This window comes from Bufo gargarizans, chromosome 1 (genome assembly GCF_014858855.1).
Source record: "Bufo gargarizans isolate SCDJY-AF-19 chromosome 1, ASM1485885v1, whole genome shotgun sequence".
Classification (NCBI taxonomy): Eukaryota; Metazoa; Chordata; class Amphibia; order Anura; family Bufonidae; genus Bufo; species Bufo gargarizans.
Window position 1 is genome coordinate 120,127,867 of NC_058080.1, and position 27,654 is coordinate 120,155,520.

Genomic DNA, 27,654 nt, shown 5'->3' on the forward strand with positions numbered 1-27,654 from the left:
AGACAGCAATGCATGAAGACGGCAGTACAAGACGACTGGTAAAGGTATTGTATTCATTTGTTTCCAGTTTGATTTTGGTTATGTAATCTCCCATAATATTTTATGACTGACAAACATTTACATAGTATGTAGTAATAGTACATGTTAATTCATTTACAAAAGGGAAAGATAGCTGCTAACATTTGGGCATAGCTTGAAGGTATACTAACGAGCATGTAGTAAGTAAATAACATTGTTACCATAACCCACATAGAACACAAAAATGATGCAAATGTATAATATGTATCTAACAAAAAAAATGAAATACATTAAAATGAATACAGGTCCACATAAAATAACCATGTAAATATGTAGTGTGTCTGTCATGCTGTCCTCACTGGGTTTGCAAGAAGTTCTTTTAAATATAAAGTTCTAGTTTCCAGAAGTTTTCTGAGTTCTATGGTGTTTAGATGACCAGATCGGGACATCTGCTTTGTTCAAAAGTCGGTTGATACAATGATATAGGGATATTTTCATCCAGGTACTTAACACTTGGTTGTTCTTTTGTAGATGGCATTGAGCAAAACAAGAGTGAGCCCCCAAATATTAGGAAAAAAGAGCCAAACCAGCACATAAACATAGCTTCTCCAAACTCCCATCGGGGAACAATTTCTGGGACTGTCTCATCCCAAAATTCCTGAACTGTGTCATAAGCTATCCAAGAAACTGGAATTAAAGCAGTGATACCCGAGATCAAAAGTAAAATCCCACCAAGAAGTGCTAGTTTCTTTTTGTTGTTTTGTTCTCCAGTCTTCAGACATTCCAAACACATGGTAGAAACAATAAGACCAATAATTCCTAAACCATCCGAGAGAAACATCAGTATCCTTGCCATCTGGAGTGGGAATGGTAATGCCAAAAAGGAATCAAAATCTTTGCACTGCATGCCGCCTTCATCTTGCACTACACACGTCTGCCAAAGTCCAGTGTTCCAGATTTCCATTTCGTTCAGATCTAAGTTCAGGTTTTTCCAGAGAGGCACAAAAGTGCTAACACAAGTAAGAACACATCCCAGCAATGCAAAAAACATTGCACCACATTGCAGCTTTAGCCTGTGGGTTACAGCCATTAAGTTTAGTCTACCAGGAAAAATAGGATGATAGAAGAAGCTTGATGTGCTAACGACAGTGATCCAGATCTTAGTGGTGTGCTGGTATTGAAGTTAGTGGCATTAAATATGAGCTGTTGTATGTCATTTAATTCCATTGCAATTTCTGCCTATGTTTAGTGAATGAAGTTCTCAGTTACAGTTGTTGGATTTCAGCCAATTCAGCACTATTGCCTTACGGACAGACTCTGGAGTGATGTCATCATTGATGACAATGATTTCAAGGAGGGGTTTGCACTGAACACTCTTATGGTTGTTGCTATTTTGAACTCTGAATTAAAGTGAACAGCTATGAGATATGACAGATGAGCTTAACACTATTTATAAACCAACTTTCAAAGGCAAAGGGCTCATTTGTACTAGCGGACTGAATACAAGGACAGCGATTGAAAAAAAGGTGAGTGAGCACTCACAACATTTGGACCATAAGGATATATTTATTGGTAATTGCAGGAATAACCTGTATAATAAAAACCTTCTAAAAATGCATATAACAAACAAATAAAATACAATTGGTACCAAGAATTAAAACATAAAAAATAAAAATACTGGTGTTGGGGTGATGCCCCTATACCCACAATATTAAATAGCGTAATGTGCAGTGATAATATGTGGCGTTCAGAAATGTCTCTTTGAGCAACCAATTTGTTGTACTAAAAACTCTGTTCATACGTTGAATACAGCAAACCGCAAGACAGAAAAAATGTCCTGTAGATGTGTATATAAATCACCTCAACGGATGCAGGCGAATAATATGCAAGAGGACAATGGTGAAAAGTCCTTCCGGAATTTACTTGTTGTTTATTCAGCTGTTTGACACTGCCGCCAAGGTAAGTAAGATGATAGTTCCAGGTTCCTACCTGTCTCCTGTTAAGCCGTTCCCCTGAGACGTATAGTTCGTTGCATGAGTAGCGAGCGGTGCCGGCAGCACTCAGCGTCTCGCGTCGCTCGCCTCGAGTGAATGACGTTGCGTTGTCGCGGGATTATGCAAACAGGAATGATACCTTATCGGCGGCGTCTGTTGCGGTGAACTGTATCGGTGGTTTAGCTGAAAGTCTTTATCGCATGGCCATGCAATATTTCAGTAGATGTCCGGTTGATTAGGTGGGCGCTTATCCTTCCTTTACCAGTCAAGGAAGGATAAGCGCCCACCTAATCAACCGGACATCTACTGAAATATTGCATGGCCATGCGATAAAGACTTTCAGCTAAACCACCGATACAGTTCACAGCAACAGACGCCGCCGATAAGGTATCATTCCTGTTTGCATAATCCCGCGACAACGCAACGTCATTCACTCGAGGCGAGCGACGCGAGACGCTGAGTGCTGCCGGCACCGCTCGCTACTCATGCAACGAACTATACGTCTCAGGGGAACGGCTTAACAGGAGACAGGTAGGAACCTGGAACTATCATCTTACTTACCTTGGCGGCATTGTCAAACAGCTGAATAAATAACAAGTAAATTCCGGAAGGACTTTTCACCATTGTCCTCTTGCATATTATTCGCCTGCATCCGTTGAGGTGATTTATATACACATCTACAGGACATTTTTTCTGTCTTGCGGTTTGCGGTATTCAACGTATGAACAGAGTTTTTAGTACAACAAATTGGTTGCTCAAAGAGACATTTCTGAACGCCACATATTATCACTGCACATTATGCTATTTAATATTGTGGGTATAGGGGCATCACCCCAACACCAGTATTTTTATTTTTTATGTTTTAATTCTTGGTACCAATTGTATTTTATTTGTTTGTTATATGCATTTTTAGAAGGTTTTTATTATACAGGTTATTCCTGCAATTACCAATAAATATATCCTTATGGTCCAAATGTTGTGAGTGCTCACTCACCTTTTTTTCAATCGCTTTCCTATTACCTCATTTTGGGGCAGGGCACCCAATTGTGAGATAGTAGAACCCATCATAGCCACTAGGTGTGAGCCAACCACTTATTTATTAATATGAATACAAGGACACTTTGCATCCTGAAAAGTAGTCATCACACAAAGCATAATGTGTCCTGTAGACTAAAAATAGTAGGCTAAGAACAAATTAATTGTATTTTTGGATAATGGTCCTGGATATTCAGGATGAAAAATATGGGTCTTTTCATATGTAACAAACCAGTTTACTTAAAATTAGGGGGTCATTTATCAATCTGAAATATGCCTAAATTGCTGCACAACGGTTAGACCCGTCTGATTTGCAATTTTCTATGCCTGTTTCAGAAAACAATTAATGCTGAACTTGGCTGGAGGAGATGGTTGTTCTATTTCCTTCTCTACAAAAATTTTAGACTTAATAAAAATCCACAAACGTTATTGTGCTAGGCTATTTTATCAAATTATTGAAATGAAACCTTGCTAAAATATCCCCAAGTGTAGAATCAAATTAATTAGAATTATCCTACATTATTGAGAATATATCTAGTTGTAAGAATACAAGAAAACTGTTTGTCACTGGACAAAAGGGGAATCCAAGTAGAAGCTGTGCAACACAGCTGGGAAAAGTTATGGGGGGCATTTGTTAAGCTGTAATACGCCTATATTAGACATATTTCGGGTGCAGATGTGGCCCAAAAGATGGATTGAAGTCCACTTCGTAAACTTCAATTCGCTCAACACTAGTGGAAGGGACTGCCGAGGGACGAGCACCCAATAAAAGCCTCTACTGTTTATGATTTTCTTTCAGCAATGTGGGGACATATGAACATAGACAAATGGGAAAAACACAGATGCCTTCAGCTGCAGGTCAATGCACATGCAACAGGTCAGTCAGTTTCATAGATAAAAATCTGCTAACCGATGTCCTTTAAAGGGGTTTTACAAGATTCTGATATTGATGACCTATCCTCAGCATAGGTGGGGGTCTGGTTGAGGAGGTTGGGGCGCCATCCACTGAATAGTGCTGTGCTTGGTATTGCAGCTAAGCCCTGTTCACTTGAATGGGACTGGGCTTCACCTAGGTCACATGACTGATGCATGTGACATTATTGGCTTAGGAAGAGGCTGTGGCCTCTTCAATCAGCTGATCGGCAGGGGTGCTGGGAATTAGATCCCCACTGACCAAGAAGTGATGTATCCAAAGGTCAGCCTTGAATTAGTGCTACTGATTTTGCAATGGATCTTTCCAAAAGCAAAATCTGCCATGTTGACATGCATTTACAACTATTTTTTCCACACAGAAAGGAAAGAAAATCCTCCAGATACACAAAGAAGTGAGTAAAAGGGGGATTCAAATCCATGGAACAACATCTTTAAAGGGGTTCTCCACTGTGTTTAAACTGATGATCCATCCTCTGGATAGATCATCAGCTTCTGATCAGCAGGGGTCCGACACCCGGGACCCCCACTGATCAGCTGTTTGAGAAGGCAGTGGCACTCCAGCAGCGCAGCGGCTTTCTCACTGTTTACCGCAGGCCCAGTGACATCATGACTAGTATAACTGGCCTGGGCGGGGCTAAGCTCTGTTCACTTGAATGGAGCTTAGCCCCGCCCAGGCCAGTGATACTAGTCGTGACATCACTGGGCCTGCGGTAAATAGTGAGAAGGCCGCGGCGCTTCTGGAGTGCCGCTGCCTTCCCAAACAGCTGACCGACGGGGGTCCCGGGTGTCGGACCCCTGCCGATCAGAAGCTGATGATCTATCCAGAGGATGGATCATCAGTTTAAACAAAGTGCAAAACCCCTTTAAAGCTACATACAAGTAAATCCACTTTAGAGCTGGTACATACTGGTTTGTGACCAGCAATGATACAATATAAGGAATACAGGGGATGAAAACAAAGGAGGGACTGGGATAAAATATATAGTATTTCAACATAATTAGCCTATTATTAGGCCCAACAGATGTATACAAATAAAACTACACACATGAAACTGCAATTTACTCAACAATACAAGATATGTACAATAGAAAAGCTTCTGGGATGTGTCACTGAGAACTGGCAATGCGACAGGGAGGAAGGAAAATCCGAATTTTTGGGATGAGAGGTTTTACCCTTAATATGGAGGGTAAACTGTTGGTCTGGACGTAGGCCAAGTGGAGACTTAGACCGAGAGAGTGTGCTGTTTGTGTAGAAAGCATGGGAACGTGACTACAGGCAATCACATCAGTGAGAGGCTGGGACGGGAACCTTCCTAAGCCAACTAATAAGCAAACTTAACAGTGTAAAGGCACACCTTTTGGCTTTCTAGTCTATGTATACACTGTTTAAATCTTTGGATTAGTAAATCTGTCACAATAAAACCAGAGTCTAAGGGTCCTTTCACACGTCTGTAGAATGGGTCCACATCCATCCTGCAAATTGAGGAACGGGTGCGGACCCATTTATTCTCTACGGGGCAGGAATGGATGCGGACAGCACACAGTGTGCTGTCCGCATTCGCATTTCCAGATCGCGCCCCCGATCTTCCGGTCCGCGGTTCCGGAAAGAAAATAGAACATGTCCTATTCTTGTCGGACAAGAATAGACAGTTCTATGGGGGTGCCGGCCGGGTGTATTGCGGATCCGCAGTACACTACGGACGTGTGAATGGACCCTAAGAGGTAAAATATGATGGTCGATTGTGGGGTGCATGGATTAACAGGAAGCCTGTGACATATCAGAAGTTTGTTAAATATCTGTGATTGGAGTGGTCTCCAATCACAAGCACTGCTGTCAGGTTAAAGATCCGACATCTGCAGTACATGTATGGCAGATTTCAGGTAGGTGTTAAATCTAAGCTGTTAAACCATATGTCATTTAATACCATTGAAATTTCTGTGTGTGTAGTGAATGAAGTTCTAAGTTACTGGATTTCAGCAACTAAAGCACTATTGCCTTACATCGAGCTGATTATTGACAGTGGTCTGAAGGAAGGGGTTGCACTGAACACTCTTATGTTCACTGTTCTAGTGAGCAGCTGTGAGATATGACAGTTTCACACTAATTTAGGCCAGACTTTCAATAGCAAGAGCTCATATTATAGGTTGAAGGGTACTTCCCACATTTTGTGTGGCATTCTGTTATGTCCATACTAAAATAGTAGGTCAAGTAAAAAATGAATTATGTTGCTGGAAAAGCCAATAGACGCTCGCAGGCCCTTAGTCTCCAGATACACACAGTTTTACACCAGGTTTCCATAACAACCCAGCCATTTTTCTTCACTGCTGTAGGTCAGCTTTAAAGGAGCAGGGCGCTGTGGATTACATTATTAAGGTAGCAGAGTGCTGTGGAGGTCACAGTTAAGGGGACAGGCTGCTGTGGAGGTCACAGTTCAGGGGACCGCTATGGAATACAGTGTTAAGGGTCAGATTGATGTAGAGGCCATTGTTAAGGGGGCAGGGTGTTGTGGAAATTACTGTTAAGGAGATGGGGTACTGTGGAAGTCACTAATAAAAGGGCGACCACTGTGGAGGTCACTGTTAAAAGGGCGGGCTGCTGTGGAAATCACTGTTAAGGGGGCAAGGGCTGTGGAGGTCTCTGTTAAGGAGGCAGGGAATGGTGGAGGTCACGGTTAAGGGGACGGTCTGCTATGGAGGTCAGTGTTAAGGGGCGGGGTGCTGTAGAGGTCACTGTTAAGGGGGTGGAGTGTTGTGGAGGACACATTTTAAGGGAACGGAGCTCTGTGGAGGTCACTGTTAAAGGGGTGGGCACTGTGGAGGTCACTGTTAAGAGAGCAGGGGACTGTGGAGGCCACTATTAATGGGGCAGCAGGGGACTGTGAGGTCACTGTTAAGAGAGTGGGGTACAGTGGATGTCACTGTTAAGGGAGCATGGTACTGTGGCAGTCACTGTTAAAGGGGCAGTCGCTGTTGAGGTCTCTGATAAGGGGGCCAGGAATTGTGGAGGTCACAGTTAAGTGGACTGTAACCTAAGATCAGTGTTAAGGGGCAGGTGCTGTAGAGGTCACTGTCAAGGGGATACTGTCGATATCTTTTAACGACACACACAAACATTAAATGAAAGCGATTAAATATACCCGTGCAAAACCGGGTCCTTCTGCTAATAAATATATATATATATATATATATTTATATATATATATATATATATATATATGTATATATATACACACATACATACATACACACACACACACACACATATATATATAAATAATATAAGTATATACCTTTTTTTTTCCGCCCCATAAGACGCACTGTGGGGGGAAAATGCCCTGAGTCTTATCGGGTGAATACCAATTATGGAAGCGCTCATTAGTTCCGATGGGCCAATAAGCAGCGAAGGCTCTGTGCTCAACGCTTCCTGGTCCTCGGCTGTCGGCTGTGCAGTGGCGTGAGGGTGCTCTGTGACCTCACGCTGTGCGCGCCGGTTCACAGCTCAGATGATGGAGGAGGAAGTCAGAGCGCAGGCAGTGAGGAGCGGCCACGTCCAAGAGCAGCAGAGGTAAGTGGTTTATTTATTTTGTGATCTGACGCTGGGGGCTGCCGAAACATGGCTGGGGGCTGCCGAAACATGGCTAGGGGCTGCTGAAACATGGTTGGGGGCTGCTGAGACATTGCTGGGAGCTGCTGAGACATGGCTGGGGGCTGATTAAACATGGTTGGGGGCTGCTGAGACATGGCTAGGGGCTTATCAAACATGGTTCGGGGCTGCTGAAACATGGTTGGGGGCTGCTAAAACATGGCTGGGACTGCTGAAACATGGCTGGGGACTGCTGAAACATGGCTGGGGACTGATCAAACATGGCTAGGGGCTGCTGAAACATGGCTAGGGGCTGCTGAAACATGGTTTGGGACTGATCAAAGTTGGCTGGGGGCAAAGAAATATGGCTGGGGGTTATGAGATATAGCAGGGGGCTGATATGAGACATGGGGTCTCATCTGAAGTCTAAATGGGAGGGTCTTCTTTATATTGGGCTCTGATCTGAGATCTGATTGGGGTCTTATTAACATTGGAGTCTGATCTGAGGTCTGATTGAGGGTCTTATTAACATTGGGGGTCTGATTGGGGCCGTGAGCTGAGGTCTGATTAATATTGGGGGTCTGATTGCTGATCTGAAGTGAGGTCTAATAAAAAATATTTTTTTTCTATTGTCCTCCTCTAAAACCTAGGTGCGTTTTATGGGCCAGTGCATCTTAAAGGTCAAAAAATACGATATATAAATATAGAACACATATATATATATATAGTGCCTGCTGCTTACTAGATCGTATTGCAGATGGAGGGTGAAGAAGAAGACAGAGCGTGAATGGCTGCCATTCATGGTAACTCGTGCGATTGGGCGTGCCTGAAGAGCAACTGCGCATGTCTGAATGACGTGTACTTCATACTTCCGGGTTTCGGTATATTCATAATGCCGCGGCTGCGTACTGCAGCCCTGATGTCCAATCTGCCATTCTTAATGTGGGAATGGTGCCTTTACTGACAAGCGCAAGCGTAGATGGCAGCATAGTCCGGTGCGCACAGGATCAAGGTGGTAATTGCACATATTCGTGCCATATAACTACATGAGTGGCTAAGCGGGGTCGGATGAGGGCTACCACAACCTAAGAAGTGGAGCCTCCATCCGTGACCTCAGACCAACTGCCCATCTGCACGTTAGTGCAGGGTCGCACTGTGTCCATGATCAAAGCCCACCTATCACCACCATTTTAAGAGGGTTCTCCTCACAACCACCTGCCATGTGAATACCGGACTGTAACTGCAAAAATACCAAATATAAACAAAAGTTAAATAAATCAAACATCCTCTGCACATTAAAACAGCGCGCCGTTCACAAATGCAGCCTCAGATTTCCTCACTCCATACTCCGTGGCATACCATCTATAATGAAAGTAGGGAAAAATAGAAAAATAAAAAATAATATAATGGGAATGCACTAAAGTAAATTGAAGTGCACTGTCGATTCCATTAAGGAATCTATGGAAGTCACAAAGCTGCTCCACAGTGCCCTTCAATTTACTTGGAATCAACAGTGCACTTCAATTTACTTGGAATCAACAGTGCACTTCAATTTACTTGGAATCAACAGTGCACTTCAAGTTACTTGGAATCGACAGTGCACTTCAATTTACTTTAGTGCACTCCCACACTAAAATGCAGTTTTTGGACACACGTGTCATCCTGGCGGATGGCAGCTTGCAGGCTCGACTGTTTACCAAGCCGACTGACAGGAACACACTCTTGACATACAGTAGCAATCGCCCTAGGTCTATGGTCAGATCCCTACCTTATTCTCAGTTTTTAAGGGCTAGACGCATAGTCTCAGATCCGGAGGTGTTTGATAACACTTTGGATATACTGATAAATAAGTTCAAGAAGTGGGGTTATCCATCCAAATTACTTTATGAGAAAAAAGAAATGGCTAGGAGACTAAATAGGGAGGATACTCTTAAAAGGAAACTACAACAAACTAAAGTGGTCAGGATTCCTTTCATTTCGACGCACTCTGAACAGAGTACAGAGATAGGGAACATCATTCGTCGTCATTGGAACATACTGGGGGGTTGCAATAATACAATTGAGGAATTTCACTCTCCGCCCTAACGCTGGGTTCACACCTGAGCGTTTTACAGCGCGTTCCTACGCGCTGTAAAACGCACAACAGGCAAGAACCAATGATTCCCTATGGGAATGGTTCTCACCTGGGCGTTTTACAGTGCGTACGATCGCGCTGTAAAACGCCCGACGCTCAAACAAGTGCTTGAGCTTTTTTTGGGGCGTTTGTCACGCGTTCCCGCACATAGATAGCACCCCTATCTCTGTATGCGCGATTGTAAACGCCCGTACAATCGCGCATACAGAGCGCTCGTTTCAGAACGCTCAGGTCTGAACCCAGCGTTAATGTCCTATCGCAGATCCAAGAGCATTAAAGACCAGTTGGTCAAGGCTGATGTAGGCACACTGAAAACGACTAGAAAGACGACACTGACAACAGGCAGTGTTAGACGTTTCCCATGCCTATCATGTGTTAATTGTAAATATATCCTAAAAGGTAGAAACTTTGTGCATCCTCAAACTGGGATCGCATATCAGATACAACATTATCTGACCTGCGATTCCAGCTATATTATTTATGCATTCATGTGTCCGTGCAATTTGATTAACGTATGTGAGACAACCACTGACTTTAAGTCACGTCTTAATAATCACCGGCTAAGCATAAGGAAAAAATGGCTTGACCTGCCAGTGTCAAAACATTTTGTCGACTTTAAACACACAGAAAAGGATCTGAAGTGTTGTATCATCGATTTTATACCAATGCCTAGGAGAGGTGGTAACAGAACTAATTTGTTAAAAAAAAGGGAGTTGAAGTGGATCCATACACTGAATTCCCTTAAACCGCATGGTCTGAATGTAGACTACAAAATTGGGGTTGGCTAGGGCTGTGGCTTGCCTTTTTACTGCATATTGTGATGTCGACCGCACCTGTGTATATTCTGTGATTGTTTGTACTGGACAAAATACATGTTCTTTATGAATTTTCATGTTTTTAATTATTTAAAATTTTTCTATTTTTCACTACTTTCATTATAGATGGTATGCCACAGAGTATGGAGTGAGGAAATCTGAGGCTGCATTTGTGAACGGCGCACTGTTATGTGCAGAGGATCTTTGATTTATTTAACTTTTGTTTATATTTGGTATTTTTTGCAGTTACAGTCCGGTATTCACATGGCAGGTGGTTGTGAGAAGAACCCTCTTAAAATGGTGGTGATAGGTGGGCTTTGATCATGGACACAGTGCGACCCTGCACTAACGTGCAGATGGGCAGTTGGTCTGAGGTCACGGATGGAGGCTCCACATCTTAGGTTGTGGTAGCCCTCATCCGACCCCGCTTAGCCACTCATGTAGTTATATGGCACGAATATGTGCAATTACCACCTTGATCCTGTGCGCACCGGACTATGCTGCCATCTACGCTTGCGCTTGTCAGTAAAGGCACCATTCCCACATTAAGAATGGCAGATTGGACATCAGGGCTGCAGTATGCAGCCGCGGCATTATGATTATACCGAAACCGGGAAGTATGATGTACACGTCATTCAAACATGCGCAGTTGCGCTTCAGGCACGCCCAATCGCACGAGTTACCATGAATGGCAGCCATTCACACTCTGTCTCCTCCTTCACCCTCCGTCTGCAATACCATATAGTAAGCACCAGGCACTTTATTATGGATCACAGCTGGCACTGTTAATGATATGAATAGCAGTTATGGATTTATGTATGAGAAACATAGAAACATAGAAACATAGAAACATAGAATGTGTCGGCAGATAAGAACCATTTGGCCCATCTAGTCTGCCCAATATATCTGAATCCTATGAATAGCCCCGGCCCTATCTTATATGAAGGATGGCCTTATGCCTATCCCATGCATGCTTAAACTCCTTCACTGTATTTGCAGCTACCACTTCTGCAGGAAGGCTATTCCATGCATCCACTACCCTCTCAGTAAAGTAATACTTCCTTATATTACTTTTAAACCTTTGCCCCTCTAATTTAAAACTGTGTCCTCTTGTGGTAGTTTTTCTTCTTTTAAATATGCTCTCCTCCTTTACCGAGTTGATTCCCTTTATGTATTTAAAAGTTTCTATCATATCCCCTCGGTCTCTTCTTTCTTCCAAGCTATACATATTAAGGTCTTTTAACCTTTCCTGGTAAGTTTTATCCTGCAATCCATGTACTAGTTTAGTAGCTCTTCTCTGAACTCTCTCTAGAGTATCTATATCCTTCTGGAGATATGGCCTCCAGTACTGCGCACAATACTCCGATGAGTTTCTATACACTATAGAATCATGAGTACACTTTGCCATTTGGATATTTATGATATGATCATGAATTATTGATTGTCTGTGTTACACTTTATTGTCATGTATATGTATTGTATTTTTTATCAAATTGGTTTTTAATTGTTATGAATTGAACACATATGTTTTGTAAATTGATATGATTTAGCACAATGCTATATATACTCAGCATTTTGTCTGTACACATTGCTTGAGGAAGGCTCCTGTATAGAGCCGAACCGTTGCATGTCCTTTTTGGGTAAATAAAGTACTTTTTTGCATTTTTACCTTCTGGAGTGCTGCCTTTTTTTTACATTTTTTATCTATTTGGATTGGCTTATATCCATATTGGGCCAGCTGCACCCTTTGGTCTACACCAGCGACGGTGCTGCCACTTTGTTTTTTGTTTATATATACAGTACAGACCAAAAGTTTGGACACACCTTCTCATTCAAAGAGTTTTCTTTATTTTCATGACTATGAAAATTGTAGATTCACACTGAAGGCATCAAAACTATGAATTAACACATGTGGAATTATATACATAACAAAAAAATGTGAAACAACTGAAAATGTGTCATATTCTATGTTCTTCAAAGTAGCCACCTTTTGCTTTGATTATTGCTTTGCACACTCTTGGCATTCTCTTGATGAGCTTCAAGAGGTAGTCACCTGAAATGGTCTTCCAACAGTCTTGAAGGAGTTCCCAGAGATGCTTAGCACTTGTTGGCCCTTTTGCCTTCACTCTGCGGTCCAGCTCACACCAAACCATCTCGATTGGGTTCAGGTCTGGTGACTGTGGAGGCCAGCACCCCATCACTCTCCTTTATGGTCAAATAGCCCTTACACAGCCTGGAGGTATGTTTGGGGTCATTGTCCTGTTGAAAAATAAATGATGGTCCAACTAAACGCAAACCGGATGGAATAGCATGCCGCTGCAAGATGCCGTGGTAGCCATGCTGGTTCAGTATGCCTTCAATTTTGAATAAATCCCCAACAGTGTCACCAGCAAAGCACCCCCACACCATCACACCTCCTCCTTCATGCTTCGTGGTGGGAACCAGGCATGTAGAGTCCATCCGTTCACCTTTTCTGCGTCGCACAAAGACACGGTGGTTGGAACCAAAGATCTCAAATTTGGACTCATCAGACCAAAGCACAGATTTCTACTGGTCTAATGTCCATTCCTTGTGTTCTTTAGCCCAAACAAGTCTCTTCTGCTTGTTGCCTGTCCTTAGCAGTGGTTTCCTAGCAGATATTCTACCATGAAGGCCTGATTCACACAGTCTCCTCTTAACAGTTGTTCTAGAGATGTGTCTGCTGCTAGAACTCTGTGTGGCATTGACCTGGTCTCTAATCTGAGCTGCTGTTAACATGCGATTTCTGAGGCTGGTGACTCGGATGAACTTATCCTCCGCAGCAGAGGTGACTCTTGGTCTTCCTTTCCTGGGGCGGTCTGCATGTGAGCCAGTTTCTTTGTAGCGCTTGATGGTTTTTGTGACTGCACTTGGGGACACTTTCAAAGTTTTCCCAAGTTTTCAGACTGACTGACCTTCATTTCTTAAAGTAATGATGGCCACTCGTTTTTCTTTACTTAGCTGCTTTTTTCTTGTCATAATACAAATTCTAACAGTCTATTCAGTAGGACTATCAGCTGTGTATCCACCTGACTTCTCCACAATGCAACCGATAGTCTCAACCCCATTTATAAGGCAAGAAATCCCACTGACAGGGCACACCTGTGAAGTGAAAACCATTTCAGGTGACTACCTCTTGAAGCTCATCAACAGAATTGTCAAGGAACCATGAACCAGACGTACAACAAGAGATACGTGGAAATAAGAAGGCTTTATTGCAAATCAAGCTGTAAGCAAAAGTCCAAACGGATGGCTAAACCGGAGCAGGGTCTTGCGAAGCCAGAGGTCAGGAACCAGAGGGGTAGTCAGACGAAGCCAGGATCAGGAACCAGAAGGGTAGTCAGACGAAGCCAGGATCAGGAACCAGCGGGGTAGTCAGACGAGGCCAGGATCAGGAACCAGAAGCAGCAGCAGTCTTAGAAGCATGTGCACACAGGAGGACCAAGCAAGGAACTGAAGCCACAGACCTCCTATATATATGAGCTAGGCATCCAGCTCCTCCCAGTGGGAAGGAGAAGCCGCAGGGTGGGAGGCTACAAGAAACCCAGAAACCAAGATGGCCGCCAGCACATGTCAAACGAAGGAGAACAGCAGAAGGTAAGACCATGACAGTACCTCCCCCTCAAGGGCCCGTCCTCCGCGGAGTAAGGAACGGTTTCTGAGGGAAGCGTGCGTGGAAGGCTCGGAGCAAGGCAGGAGCATGGACATCTGCGGAGGGAACCCAGGAACGCTCCTCTGGACCATAACCACGCCAATGGACCAAAAACTGCAACCGACCGCGGACCAGGCGTGAGTCCAGGATATTGCTCACCTCATACTCCTCACGATTGCCCACTTGGACCGGACGAGGCCGAGGAACCGAGGAAGTGAAACGATTACACACCAATGGCTTCAACAGGGAGACATGAAACACGTTGGAGATCCGCATGCCAGGAGGAAGCGCAAGGGCATAGGCTACCGGGTTTACCCTGCGAAGCACTCGGAAGGGACCAACAAAGCGAGGCGCCAGCTTGGGAGTGGGCACTCGAAGGTTGAGGTTGCGGGTGGACAACCATACACGGTCTCCGACCTGGTAGGAAGGAGCGGGCGCTCGTCTGCGATCAGCCTGGAGTCTCTGGCGCTGCGCAGAGACCTCAAGGGACCTCTGGATCTGTACCCAAGAAGCACGTAGGACGGAAAGGTGATCCTCCACAGCCGGAATATCCTGGGGAGAGAATACCTCCGGTAACACGGCAGGTTGGAACCCATAATTGGCCATGAAGGGAGACGTCCCAGAGGAAGAGTTCACCGCTGTGTTCCTGGCAAACTCAGCCCAAGGCAGGAGGTCAACCCAATTGTCTTGGTGATCGGAGACATAGCAACGAAGGAATTGCTCCAAGGCCTGATTGGATCGTTCTGCGGCCCCATTGGACTGAGGGTGGTAGGCCGAGGAGAAAGAGAGATGAATCCCCAACTGGGAGCAAAAGGCGCGCCAGAACCTGGACACAAACTGACTCCCCCGATCCGACACAATCTCCTTGGGCAAACCGTGCAACCGGAAGACCTCCCTGGCGAAAATCGTGGCCAACTCTTGTGCAGAGGGTAACTTCTTGAGAGGAACACAGTGGCACATTTTGGAAAACCGATCCACAATCATGAGAATGACCGTATGGCCTCGGGATGCAGGGAGGTCCACAATGAAATCCATCCCCAGGTGTGACCATGGGCGCTCCCCGGTGGCTATGGGTTGCAAAAGGCCCAACGGAAGGTGCCGAGGGGACTTACTCTGGGCACAAACGGAGCATGCCGCTACATATGCGGCGATGTCGGAACGTAGAGAAGGCCACCAGAACAGACGTGAAACAGCCCAGGACAGCTGATTCTTTCCAGGATGCCCCGCGGCCTTGGAGTTATGGTAGGTTCGCAACAACCGAGTGCGCAACTCCTCAGGCACAAAACATCTGCCGTTGGGTCTCCCAGAGGGAGCACCAGATTGAGCCGCCAAAATCTGCTCACCCAGGGGAGAGGTCAGGCTGGTGCGAATGGCGGCCAGGATCTGATTCGGAGGTATGACCGAAGTCGGAATCGACTCCTCCCTGGACAGCTCGGAGTACTGCCGTGATAAGGCATCTGCTCTGATGTTCTTGGAACCGGGTAGGTAGGAGACCACGTAATTAAAACGTGACAAGAACAGAGCCCATCTGGCCTGACGTGGTGTCAATCTCTTGGCCTCAGAAAGGTAGGTCAGATTCTTGTGGTCCGTCAGGATGAGAACCGGAACCACCGAACCCTCGAGCAAGTGCCTCCATTCTTTAAGGGCCTGCACGATGGCCAATAACTCCCTGTCACCAATCTGATAGTTGCACTCCGCGGAAGACAGTTTCCAGGAGTAAAACCCACAAGGAAGCAGAGGACCCTCTGGTGTTCTACGCTGAGACAGAAGGGCGCCTACTCCCGTCTCAGACGCGTCCACCTCGAGGACAAAGGGCAACCCAGGGTTGGGATGCGACAGAATCGGAGCCGACACAAAGGCGGACTTTAGAGCCTCAAAAGCTCGGATGGCCTCGAGCGGCCAGACCTGGAAATTACTGCCCTTCCTGGTCAGATCCGTGAGAGGCTTGGCTAGCATAGAAAAGTCCCTGATGAACTTCCGATAATAATTGGCGAAGCCCAAAAAGCGCTGCAGGGCACGAAGACCACTGGGCTGGGGCCACTGTAAGACAGCCGAAACCTTCTCAGGATCCATGGAGAACCCCTCAGCGGAAATGATGTAACCTAAGGTTACCTGGGATCGGTGAAATTCGCATTTCTCAAGCTTACCGAACAGCCTGTTCTCTCGTAACCGTTGCAACACTCGTCTGACATCCATAATGTGGGCCTCCATGGATTCAGAATATACCAAGATGTCATCCAAATAGACCACCACACACTGCTGCAACAGGTCACGGAAAACATCGTTGATGAATTCCTGGAAGACTGCGGGCGCATTGCACAACCCAAAGGGCATAACCAAGGATTCATAATGACCGGTCCTGGTGTTAAACGCGGTCTTCCACTCATCGCCCGCCTTGATCCTTACCAGGTTATATGCCGCCCTCAGGTCGAGTTTGGTAAAGACCGTGGCCCCTTTGAGGCGATCGAACAGCTCGGAAATCAAGGGTATCGGGTAAGCGTTCTTGATCGTGATGCGATTGAGACCCCTGTAATCGATGCAAGGCCTCAACTCACCGCCCTTCTTTTTCACAAAGAAAAATCCAGCCCCTGCCGGGGACGAGGATTTGCGGATGTGTCCGCGTGAAAGCGCCTCCCTCACGTACTCCTCCATGGCCTCATTCTCCGCTACCGACAGTGGATAGACCTTGCCACGAGGAGGAACGGCACCAGATTGTAACTCTATGGCACAATCGTATGGGCGGTGCGGAGGTAGGGCAACCGCGCGCACCTTATCGAATACATCCCGGTACTCTTCGTATTCAGGAGGGAACAGAGAGTCCGAGGAAGTACACAGCAACTTGACAGGCCCATGGATGCAACTAGCCCCACACTGCGGTGACCACGAGAGGATCTCGGCCGATCTCCAATCGAAAGTCGGATTATGCTTCTGGAGCCAGGGGTACCCCAAGACCACCGAGTAGTGTGGAGACGAAATAACCTGGAGACAGACCGACTCTCTGTGAACGGCACCAATGGCTATCCCCACTGGAAGGGTCTCATGAGTCACGTGTGGCGGCAGAAGGAGTCTGCCGTCTATCGCCTCAAGAGCCAGTGGGGAACCTCGAGGCTGCAGAGGAATGGAATTGGCGGCAGCGAACACACTATCAATGAACAAACCACCAGCACCAGAGTCCACCAACGCCTGGGTCGTCACCGAGCCCCCGACCCAGGAGGGGACAACAGTGATCAGTGGTTTGTCAACACGGGAAACCGGGGACGAGGAGACTCCACCCAAGATCTGCCCCCGACAGGATCTCAGGTGCGAGCGTTTCCCGGACGGTTCGGACATGCCAACCGAAAATGCCCACCGAGACCACAGTACATGCATCGGCCCTCGCGGAGTACCCTCTCCCCCTCGGACAGGCGAGCAAACCCCAGCTGCATGGGTTCACCCCCAGACAAGTCATCCCCAGGAGGCGTGGGAGGAGAGGGAGGCACGGGTGGGACAGCAAACGTAGGCGCCAATCTGTTAGAAGACCTCCTGCAGGCTCTCCTTAAAGGAAGGTCTCTCCCTGAGTCTGGTGTCAATCAAAATCAGGAAAGAAATAAGAGACTCGAGCTCCACTGGTAGGTCCTTAGCTGCAACCTCATCCTTCAAGGCATCCGAGAGACCATGAGAGAAAGCAGCGACCAGAGCCTCATTATTCCAGCCCACCTCTGCTGCCAGGGTACGAAACTCAATGGCGTATTCAGCTACGGATCGTGAACCCTGTCTGATGGACATAAGGAGCTTCGCAGCAGAGGCAGCACGAGCCGGCACATCGAATACCTTCCGAAGAGAAGCAACAAAACCGGAAAACTCGGCAACCACCAGATTGTTGTTCTCCCATAAAGGGCTGGCCCAGGCCAAGGCCTTGTCCGAGAGCAGCGAGATCAAGAAGCCCACCTTTGATCTCTCAGTAGGAAAGGCATGTGGCAGCAACTCGAAATAAATGCCCACCTGGTTAAGAAAACCTCGGCACTGAGTTGGCTCTCCCCCAAAGCGCTGTGGAAGGGGGGCAGAACCGGTCATACCCCGAGACACCGCAGGCGCAGCAACAGGTGTCGGGGTAGACTCTGGCGCAACAACCGGAGCGGCAGTAGGAGCGGGCCCAGGAGCGACAACCGAACCATCGGCAACGGAAGCGAAATGAGCCGTGCGTTCAAGCAGGGTTTGCAACGCCACAGCGAACCGACCCAACAGGTGATCCTGCTGATCAAGTCTGGCAACCAGCGTAGGTAGCGAGGATGGCCCTGTACCGTCAGAATTCATGGCTTGGTCCTAATGTCAAGGAACCATGAACCAGACGTACAACAAGAGATACGTGGAAATAAGAAGGCTTTATTGCAAATCAAGCTGTAAGCAAAAGTCCAAACGGATGGCTAAACCGGAGCAGGGTCTTGCGAAGCCAGAGGTCAGGAACCAGAGGGGTAGTCAGACGAAGCCAGGATCAGGAACCAGAAGGGTAGTCAGACGAAGCCAGGATCAGGAACCAGCGGGGTAGTCAGACGAGGCCAGGATCAGGAACCAGAAGCAGCAGCAGTCTTAGAAGCATGTGCACACAGGAGGACCAAGCAAGGAACTGAAGCCACAGACCTCCTATATATATGAGCTAGGCATCCAGCTCCTCCCAGTGGGAAGGAGAAGCCGCAGGGTGGGAGGCTACAAGAAACCCAGAAACCAAGATGGCCGCCAGCACATGTCAAACGAAGGAGAACAGCAGAAGGTAAGACCATGACAAGAATGCCAAGAGTGTGCAAAGCATTAATCAAAGCAAAAGGTGGCTACTTTGAAGAACCTTGAATATTACATATTTTCAGTTGTTTTGCACTTTTTTGTTATGTATATAATCCCACATGTGTTAATTCATAGTTTTGATGCCTTCAGTGTGAATCTACAATTTTCATAGTCATGAAAAGAAAGAAAACTCTTTGAATGAGAAGGTGTGTCCAAACTTTTGGCCTGTACTGTATATATATATATATATATATATATATTTATACACGCAGCGAGGTACAGATGTATGATGTAACTGGTTTGTTTTGTGCGTTTTACACACACAGAAATATATATATATGTGTGTGAATATATGCATAAACTGTAATAATCATTCTGTATTCCAGCAAAAGGCCCTATACATCATTACATTAAATACATCCCCCACTTAACTCTTTAATGCCTGATGACGTACATGTATTTCAGATCTGGACATGACTTAAAGCCCAGTGACGTAAATGTACTGCATGGTGATAGGGCGGGTTCAGGAGCTGCGCCCGCCCGATCGGGGTCAGTGGTCCAGCAGTCACTGATAGACGGACCCCTGCTGTATGCGCCGGGATTTGTGAAATCACAGATGCCAGAGCATTAACCCCTGCACGGCCATGGTCAGCGCTGACCGTGGATTGTTTGAGATTCAAACATGTGCGGGGTGTCCATCCATGGCTGGGAAGGTAGTCCAATTCCTTTCTTATGCATCGTGTTTGCCTTCCAGGAGGGCCTGTGAGATCAAGCCCCCTGTATTACAGCGGTAATACACTTACAGCCAATGCATTAGAATACAGAAGTATAGTAATGCATTGTAAAGGAGTATAGACCCCCAAAAGTTGAAGTCCCAGAGAGGGACAAAAACTAAACTGAAAAAAATAGTTATAAAAATAAAGCTTTCCCCCAAAAAAATTCAAGTCACCCCAAAAAATACCTTTTCCCAAAATAAAGTTAAATAAAAATTGGAAAAAATAGGCAAAAAAAAGAAAAGTAGACACATTATGTATCACCACGTCCTTATCCTTATGTATCACATGACCTAACCCTTCAGATGAACACCGTAAAAAAAAAAAAAAGTGTGCTTAATAAACCATTGTTTTGCGATATTACATCATTAACCTCTTCAGGACAAATGACGTACCGGTACGGCATGTTGTCCTGGTACTTAAGGACACATGATGTACCAGTACGACATGTGTATTTCCGATCACCGCCACCTGGTGCCATCGGCGGTGCCATCGGGTCCCCATGCGGCTGTAGGGGGGACACAATGGCATGGAAGGCAGTGCAATGCCTAAGGAAGGCATCGCACTGCCTTCCGGTGACGAGCCTGTGAGATCCAGCCCCCTGGATCTCACAGGCAGGAAGCTGTATGAGTAATACTCACTGTATTACTCATACAGCCAATGCATTCCAATACAGAAGTATTCGGTGCCAACAAAAGGCTAAATTAGCCACATTACATGTAGTAAATATTGAGGCATTTGCAACCTGTGCCAAAAGAAACTGAGTCGTGGGAAATCCAACACCCACCTAGGTACAACTGCTTTGCGAAGGCACATGATCTCACATCACAAACGCCTGTGGGATCAACACATGATGACGAGTAGAAGCAGCACTCAAGCTCAAAGCCACCATCCTCCTCCTGGTCCAGCATCTTCAGCCACGTCAACCACTGCTGTCCTCCTTGCCCCCTCTCAACCACCCGTCACTCCGCCTCTCACCTTCAGCAGTTCCATCTCATCTGCCCACAGTCAGGTGTCTGTAAAGGAAATGTTTGAGCGTAAGAAGCCAATGTCACAGAGTCACCCCCTTGCCCGGCGTCTGACAGCTGGCTTGACGGAACTCTTAGCCCGCCAGCTTTTACCATACCAGCTGGTGGAGTCTGAGGCCTTCAAAAAATGTGTCGCTATTGGGACACCACAGTGGAAGGTACCCGGACACATTTCTTTTTCAAAAAAGGCAATCCCAAACCCCTACTCAATGATTGAAAAGGAAATCATGACATCTCTGGCATACAGTGTTGGGGCAAGGGTCCATCTGACCACTGATACCTGGTCTGCAAAGCACGGTCAGGGCAGGTATATCACCTACACTGCGCATTTGGTCAACCTGCTGACAGCTGCCAAGCATGGAATGCGTGACTCTGCAGAGGAGTTGGTGACACCGCCACGACTTGCAGGCAGGCCTACTGCCACCTCCTCTACTCCTCCTACTCCATCCTCTTCGATAACCTCCTTGGCTGAGTCCTCTTCTGCTGCGGCGTCTGGCTGCACATCAACTGAATCCCCCTTGCTCCCCAGGGGCTATTCCACATCCCGGATACGACAGTGTCACGCTGTCTTAGGGTTGACTTGCCTGAAAGCAGAGAGCCACACCGGACCAGCACTCCTGTCCGTCCTGAACGCACAGGTGGATCAGTGGCTGACCCCGCACCAACTGGAGATCGGCAAAGTGGTGTGTGACAATGGAAGCAAATTGTTGGCGGCATTGAATTTGGGCAAGTTGTGGCACATGTGTTGAATCTCGTCGTACAACGCTTTGTGTCTAAGTACCCAGGCTTACAGGATGTCCTCAAGCAGGCCAGGAAGGTGTGTGGCCATTTCAGGCGTTCCTACACGGCCATGGCGCACTTTTCAGACATTCAGCGCCGAAACAACGTGCCAGTGAGGCACATGATTTACGACAGCCCGACACGTTCGAATTCAAAACTCCTAATGTTCGACCTCCTGCTCCAACAAGAAAAAGCCGAGTATTTATATGACCGGGGTGCTAGGACAGCCTCTGCGGAGCTGGGATTTTTTTTGCCACGTTACTGGCCGCTCATGCGCAATGACTGTAGGCTCATGCATCCTTTTGAGGAGGTGACAAACCTAGTCAGTCGCACCGAAGGCACCATCAGCGACCTGATCCCATTTGTTTTCTTCCTGGAGTGCGCCCTGCGAAGAGTGCTGGATCAGGCTGTAGATGAGCGTGAAGAGGAAGAGTTGTGGTCACCATCACCACCAGAAACAGCCTTATCATTGCTTGCCGGACCTGCGGCAACGCTGGAAGAGGAGCATGAGGAAGAGGAGTCAGAGGAGGAACGTGGCTTTGAGGAGGAGGAAGACCAACCACAGCAGGCATCCCAGGGTGCTCGTTGTTGTCACCTATCTGGGACCCATGGTGTTGTACGTGGCTGGGGGGAAGGACAGACCGTCAATGACATCAGTGAGGACGAGGAACGGGAAATGAGTAGCTCAGCATCCAACCTTGTGCAAATGGGGTCTTTCATGCTGTCATGTCTGTTGAGGGACCCTCATATAAAAAGGATGAAGGAGAACGACCTGTACTGGGTGGCCACGCTACTAGACCCCCAGTATAAGCAGAAAGCGGCGGAAATGTTACCAAATTACCGAAAGTCAGAAAGGATGCAGCAGTTCAAAACCAAACTAAAAAATATGCTTTACACAGCTTATAAGGGGGATGTCACAGCACAACGGGAATCTAACAGGGGAAGAGGTGAAAGTAATCCTCCTCCTACCACGACCACGGCGGCAAGGACAGGATGCTTTACAGACGTGTTGTTGATGGAGGACATGCAGAGCTTTTTCAGTCCTACACATCGCCACAGCCCTTCGGGATCCAGCCTTAGAGAACGACTCGACCGACAGGTAGCAGACTACCTCGCCTTAACTGCAGATATCAACACTCTGAGGAGCGATGAACCCATTGACTACTGGGTGTGCAGGCTTGACCTGTGGCCTAAACTATCCCAGTTTGCGATAGAACTTCTGGCCTGCCCCGCATCAAGTGTCCTGTCAGAAAGGACCTTCAGTGCAGCAGGAGGCATTGTCACTGACAAAAGAAGTCGCCTCGGTCAAAAAAGTGTTGATTACCTCACCTTCATTAAGATGAGTGAGGCATGGATCCCGAAGGGACTGACAGTGGGGGATACGTTTGACTAACAAAAGGCCTGATGACATGCCTTGGCCTCAAAATGGTCCCCACGCTGCTGTATTTAATGTCTGCATACTGGATGACTTTCGTGAATGCTCCGCCACCAACTAGGGTTCAAGCCGCAATGTTTTAGTCACCTTTCTGCCTGAAAACATCAATTTTTCCGGCCGCTGCTACAGCAGCGGCTGCAACAATACCTGATTTTTCGGCCATGTGTACATGCCTAATCTTTCTGGCCTCTAGTTTATTAGAAATAATGCAGACAATTTAAAAAATCCCCATCAATTCCAATACAAAGCAAGTACAGAGCTCAGAACAAAATTATATCAGGATGTCGTTAATTCGACAATGATTAATCAATTTGACACACGTCCCCGGATAGGGGACATAACAGGGATTAAACTGATAGGAATAGAACTAGTTAAGACACCACTAATTTAGGGTGTCACAGCACATTGCTCTGTGCACACGCAGTGCCCCAACTTGGAAGTAAGAGGACCGACCAAGCTGCTTTTTCCATCTCCCGGTTCCTAAAATCAATTCAGTTTGGTATGTCAGAGTTTGGTCTGTCACTGTGAAGGCAGTCGAAGGTACCCTGCCTAATTTTTTTTTCACAAAAGGCAATCCCTGATATGGGACGTAACAGGGATTAAACTGATGAGAATAGTACTACAGAAAATACCACTCATATCGGACAGTAAATTGCACGGTGCAGACCCAGTGACCGTGGCGTGGATTCAAACAAAGGGGAGGGAGCCAGTGTTTTCTAACCATCTCCCCGTTCGAAAAATCAATTTAATAAATGGACCCCAGATTGGGGACGTCACGTAACAGGGATTAAACTGATGAGAATAGTACTACAGAAAATACCACTCATATCGGGTGTGACAGTAAATTGCACGGCGAAGAAGCAATGACCGTGGAGTGGATTAAAAAAAAGGAGAGGGAGGCAGCGTTTTTTAACCATCTCCCCGTTCGAAAAATCAATTCACCTTTCGGGGACCCTTGGTGTTGTACGTGGCTGGGTGGAGGAAGAAACCTTCAATGACATCAACAGGACATGGCTAGCTTGGTATCCAACCTTGTGCAAATGGGAAGTTTGCAGTAGGGCAAATGGACTGTTTGCGGGGCATTAAAAGGGGAGTTTGGTCTGTCAATGTCTGTGAAGCGGGCGTAACCCTTACACTTCCTGATCGATACAACATCATACGTGATCGTATACACACACTGGATGTTTTAAACCATGTTCAAAAAATTTGGGGATTGTTAGGTAATTTATGCCCTTTATGGAATAAAGCAAACCTTTCACCAGGATTTCACTTAATAAACTATTACCAGTACCTTATAGATTATCCTCATTGTGTTTCAATGCATTCTTGTGCCGCTTTCCTGGGATGGATATTCATGAAAAAATGACTTATAAAATCCTTGTCTCCAGCTCCTGAAGTCACCCTAGCAGTCAAGGGGGTAGCCCTTCCCTCACTCCGGGCTGTAACGCCCCTGCCCTAACCCCGCCTCTAAGTAGTGTAACTGACACCCGGCTCAGTCGCCGGGACCGTGCTTGTACAGGCGGCGCATGCGGGGTAATCGGCAGGGCGCTGGATATGTGGCGTTCAAGCGTGTACGCCGTATTTCTAAAGTGTACAGACCGGAACTCATTCCGGTCATGTGATCGGGCCTCACGTGACATCCGGGACGCCAGGATGCGCCACGTGTGCGGAATTGGCCGGGTTTGCGTTCCAACAGCGGACCCTGCTTTCCCAGGAATAGCATCCGAGTGTGGACATTATAAATATACGTAGGCTGCATCAGATTAGTCATCATCAAGAAAACTGCCACTTTTAGTAAATAAAACATTAATGCGGGATGTCAGTTGTCCACTTGTCAAATATAGAATCAGATATAGAGGGCAAATAGCCTTATGGGTAACCCATATATGTAAATATAGAATTATAGATATGTTACTGGGAAAAAAGAGAATAAGAAAAGGGAAAAGGGGGGGAGGGATGGAAAGGGGAGGAAAGGGAGGGTAGAGGAGGGAGGGGCAGGGTATGGGAAGAAAAGGGGAATTACTACATGAAATACAGTATGTGACGAGAAAACTATCTCAGAATTGCCTGGATAAGTAAAAGTGTTTTAAAGTAACATTGTGGATTTGCGATCCAGTTCTGTTTTTCTCCCACTGGCATGTTATTGGACTATTTTCTTCTTCACTACTGGTATCAGCACTCCTCCCATTCAGCACAGGTGGTTTTAATCACAGAAGTCTGCATAAAGTGGTCATTGACCTGTAGCTCCTGATAGCAATGGACATGTTGTGTTAGACAACTGTTCACATGGTGCAGTACTGTGTGGTGGCCTTTGTTTTTATGGTGCTGTACTGGTGGGTTGGTGGGACCCAGTGCCATGGGTGGCATTGTCAGACAGCAGGGTTGCTGTTTGACTCCTGGTTCCCACCACCTACTAGGGCAGTGCCGCTTTGTCACCACATTGCGCTGCGCCTTTTTATCAGAGTAGGTCCCACTCAAAGAGGCGACCTTGGCTTGGTGAGTGGGCTTATACCTTTTGATCAAAATGTACACTAAAGCCTCTTGCACAGCATGCAGTATCGGGGGCTGTACACTTCAATATGGCGCTGAGAAGCGAGTTTAATTAGATCAAAGCATAGCATTATGGATGTGCGATCCAGTTCTGTTTTTCTCCCAATGGCATTTTAAAGTTACTACCACATAAAGTGACATGTCAGATTTGCTAAAAATGGCCTGGGCAGAAAGGTGAAAAGTGGCCCAGTCATGAAGGGGTGAGTTTGCATTTGTTATGAGTTCTGAGTTATTTCTCTAAATTCGGAACATTGTGTAATTACAGGGGTTCCAGTTCCCACTGTGCGCCGCTGGACTGCCTCCGAAGTAATGAAGGTTGTGGTGGTGTCTGCAGAGGAGGAGGAGGTGGATGAGGGAGAGCAGGCTGGACCCTCCCAGCATGCTGATGCTACACCACCACCTGTTGGAGAAAATGTGGAGGTGGAAGCCGAAGAGGCTGGTCCCTCTTACCAACCGCATCCCCCCCAGTTCCTGATGAGGAAGAAGAGGAAGAGGTCATCACCAGCCCCCGTCAGGAGGGTAAATATGTGCACACAGCAATATAATTCTGTATATGCATAAAGTGTACAGAAACAAAGGGCCAGAAATGAAGGGAAAGAAGCACACTACAGTAATAGAAAATAACACTATACACTAACTCTGTAGTCTACATAAATCCATTTACTAACCAATAAATCACATTTTACTCTACATAACTGTAATAAACTAACCAACTAAATACAATTATACTCTACTGTACTAGCACAAACTAACCAACTAGATAACAATATACTATACTGAACTATCACTAACCAACTATATAATCATCATAAATATCATAAAAAAAATTGTAATGTAAATCGTCAGTGCTTTAACAAATACTCCACACAATGCACTAATTGCCTCAGAATCTTAATTGAAAGTAATTCAAATTTTTTTTTATCCTAACAGTTCTCCGTAAATTGAAAAAATAATAATAATCCAGCTGCAGGACGAGGATGAAGAAGCAATGTTGGAGATAAAAAACATAAAAAAAGATTAGGGAGTAGCAAATGCAGTTGAATCAGCAGCTGCGCCATGTCGAAAAGAAGGTGCATCAGCTGGAGGAGAGGCATAGTAAGGTCAACCAGGAGTTGCTGGACCTCCATAAGAAACGTATGCTTTAGAGGCATATTTGGTCGTCTACATTGTTAATAAATATTTTGTTACGTTCTAACATGTGCTTTCGTTTGTTTAGATTGTAGGAAGTCCCCTTTAGTCCTGGGCCAAAGTCATCGGGATCAGGACAGACAGCAGCAGCAGGTAAAGGTGACAGTGGAGTAAACGGCCTACAAAAAACTCAGCAGGATCAGGTCAGACAGTAGCAGAAGCAGGTACATGGTAACGGTGTAATATAAGGACTACACATAGGTCTACCAAACTCATCTGAACAGACAACAGCAGGTAAATGGTGATGGTGTAGTATAAGGTCTAGACATAGCTCGGCCACACTCATCAGAACAGACAGCCCCAGGTAAATGGTAATGGTGTAGTATAAGGCCTACACATAGGTCTACCAAAGTCATCAGGACAGGCAACAGCAGGTAAATTGTAATGGTGTAGTATAAGGCCTACACATAGCTCTGCAAAACTCAGTCAGAACAGACAGGAGCCTGTTCTTTGTTTGTAGGATGAATATGTTTCCACGAATGGGCCCCCGCTAGACCGTGGCAACCCCAAAAATAAACTTATACACCTCTGACAGCAGCATGTTCTTTGTTGGCAGCAGGAATGTTTTGCCATGCATACAAATTTTAATATAGTCCTTTTACAATTTTTATTTTAAAGGATATTGAAGTTTGTAAAGCCCAGAAGAATTTTTTATATATATATATATATATATATATATATATATATATATATATACACACACACACACACACAAGCCAAAGCAAAGCCTCAAGTAAATGTGCGTTAAATTAACAAAAAGTTACGTTTCAGTCCACACAATGGCACCTTGCTCAAGCAGTAACAAAAGTGAATGTTGCCAAGTACAAATACTAACTCAAGGGGATTATTTTATTAAAACTATTAATAATAGAATTTGTTTTATATGTTTGATTTGAATTGTGTTTAAATTTAAAACAAAAAAATGCAATAATATGCAATTATCCATATTGTGAAGAGATT

General features: G+C 46.0%; 1 protein-coding gene and 1 long non-coding RNA gene across 2 annotated transcripts; one reads left to right on the forward strand and one right to left on the reverse strand.

The window, feature by feature from the left end:
• LOC122933893 lies at positions 1 to 26,617 on the forward strand. The gene is made up of 3 exons (XR_006388588.1): positions 1 to 44; positions 25,772 to 26,025; positions 26,437 to 26,617. It is a non-coding gene; the product is annotated as an uncharacterized LOC122933893 (long non-coding RNA).
• Positions 187 to 1,165, reverse strand: LOC122933827 (putative claudin-24). Its single transcript, XM_044288925.1, has one exon. The coding sequence runs from the start codon at positions 1,106 to 1,108 to the stop codon at positions 446 to 448; it is 663 nt and encodes a 220-aa protein (XP_044144860.1). The 5' UTR covers positions 1,109 to 1,165; the 3' UTR covers positions 187 to 445.
• Positions 26,618 to 27,654: the final 1,037 nt, after the last annotated feature.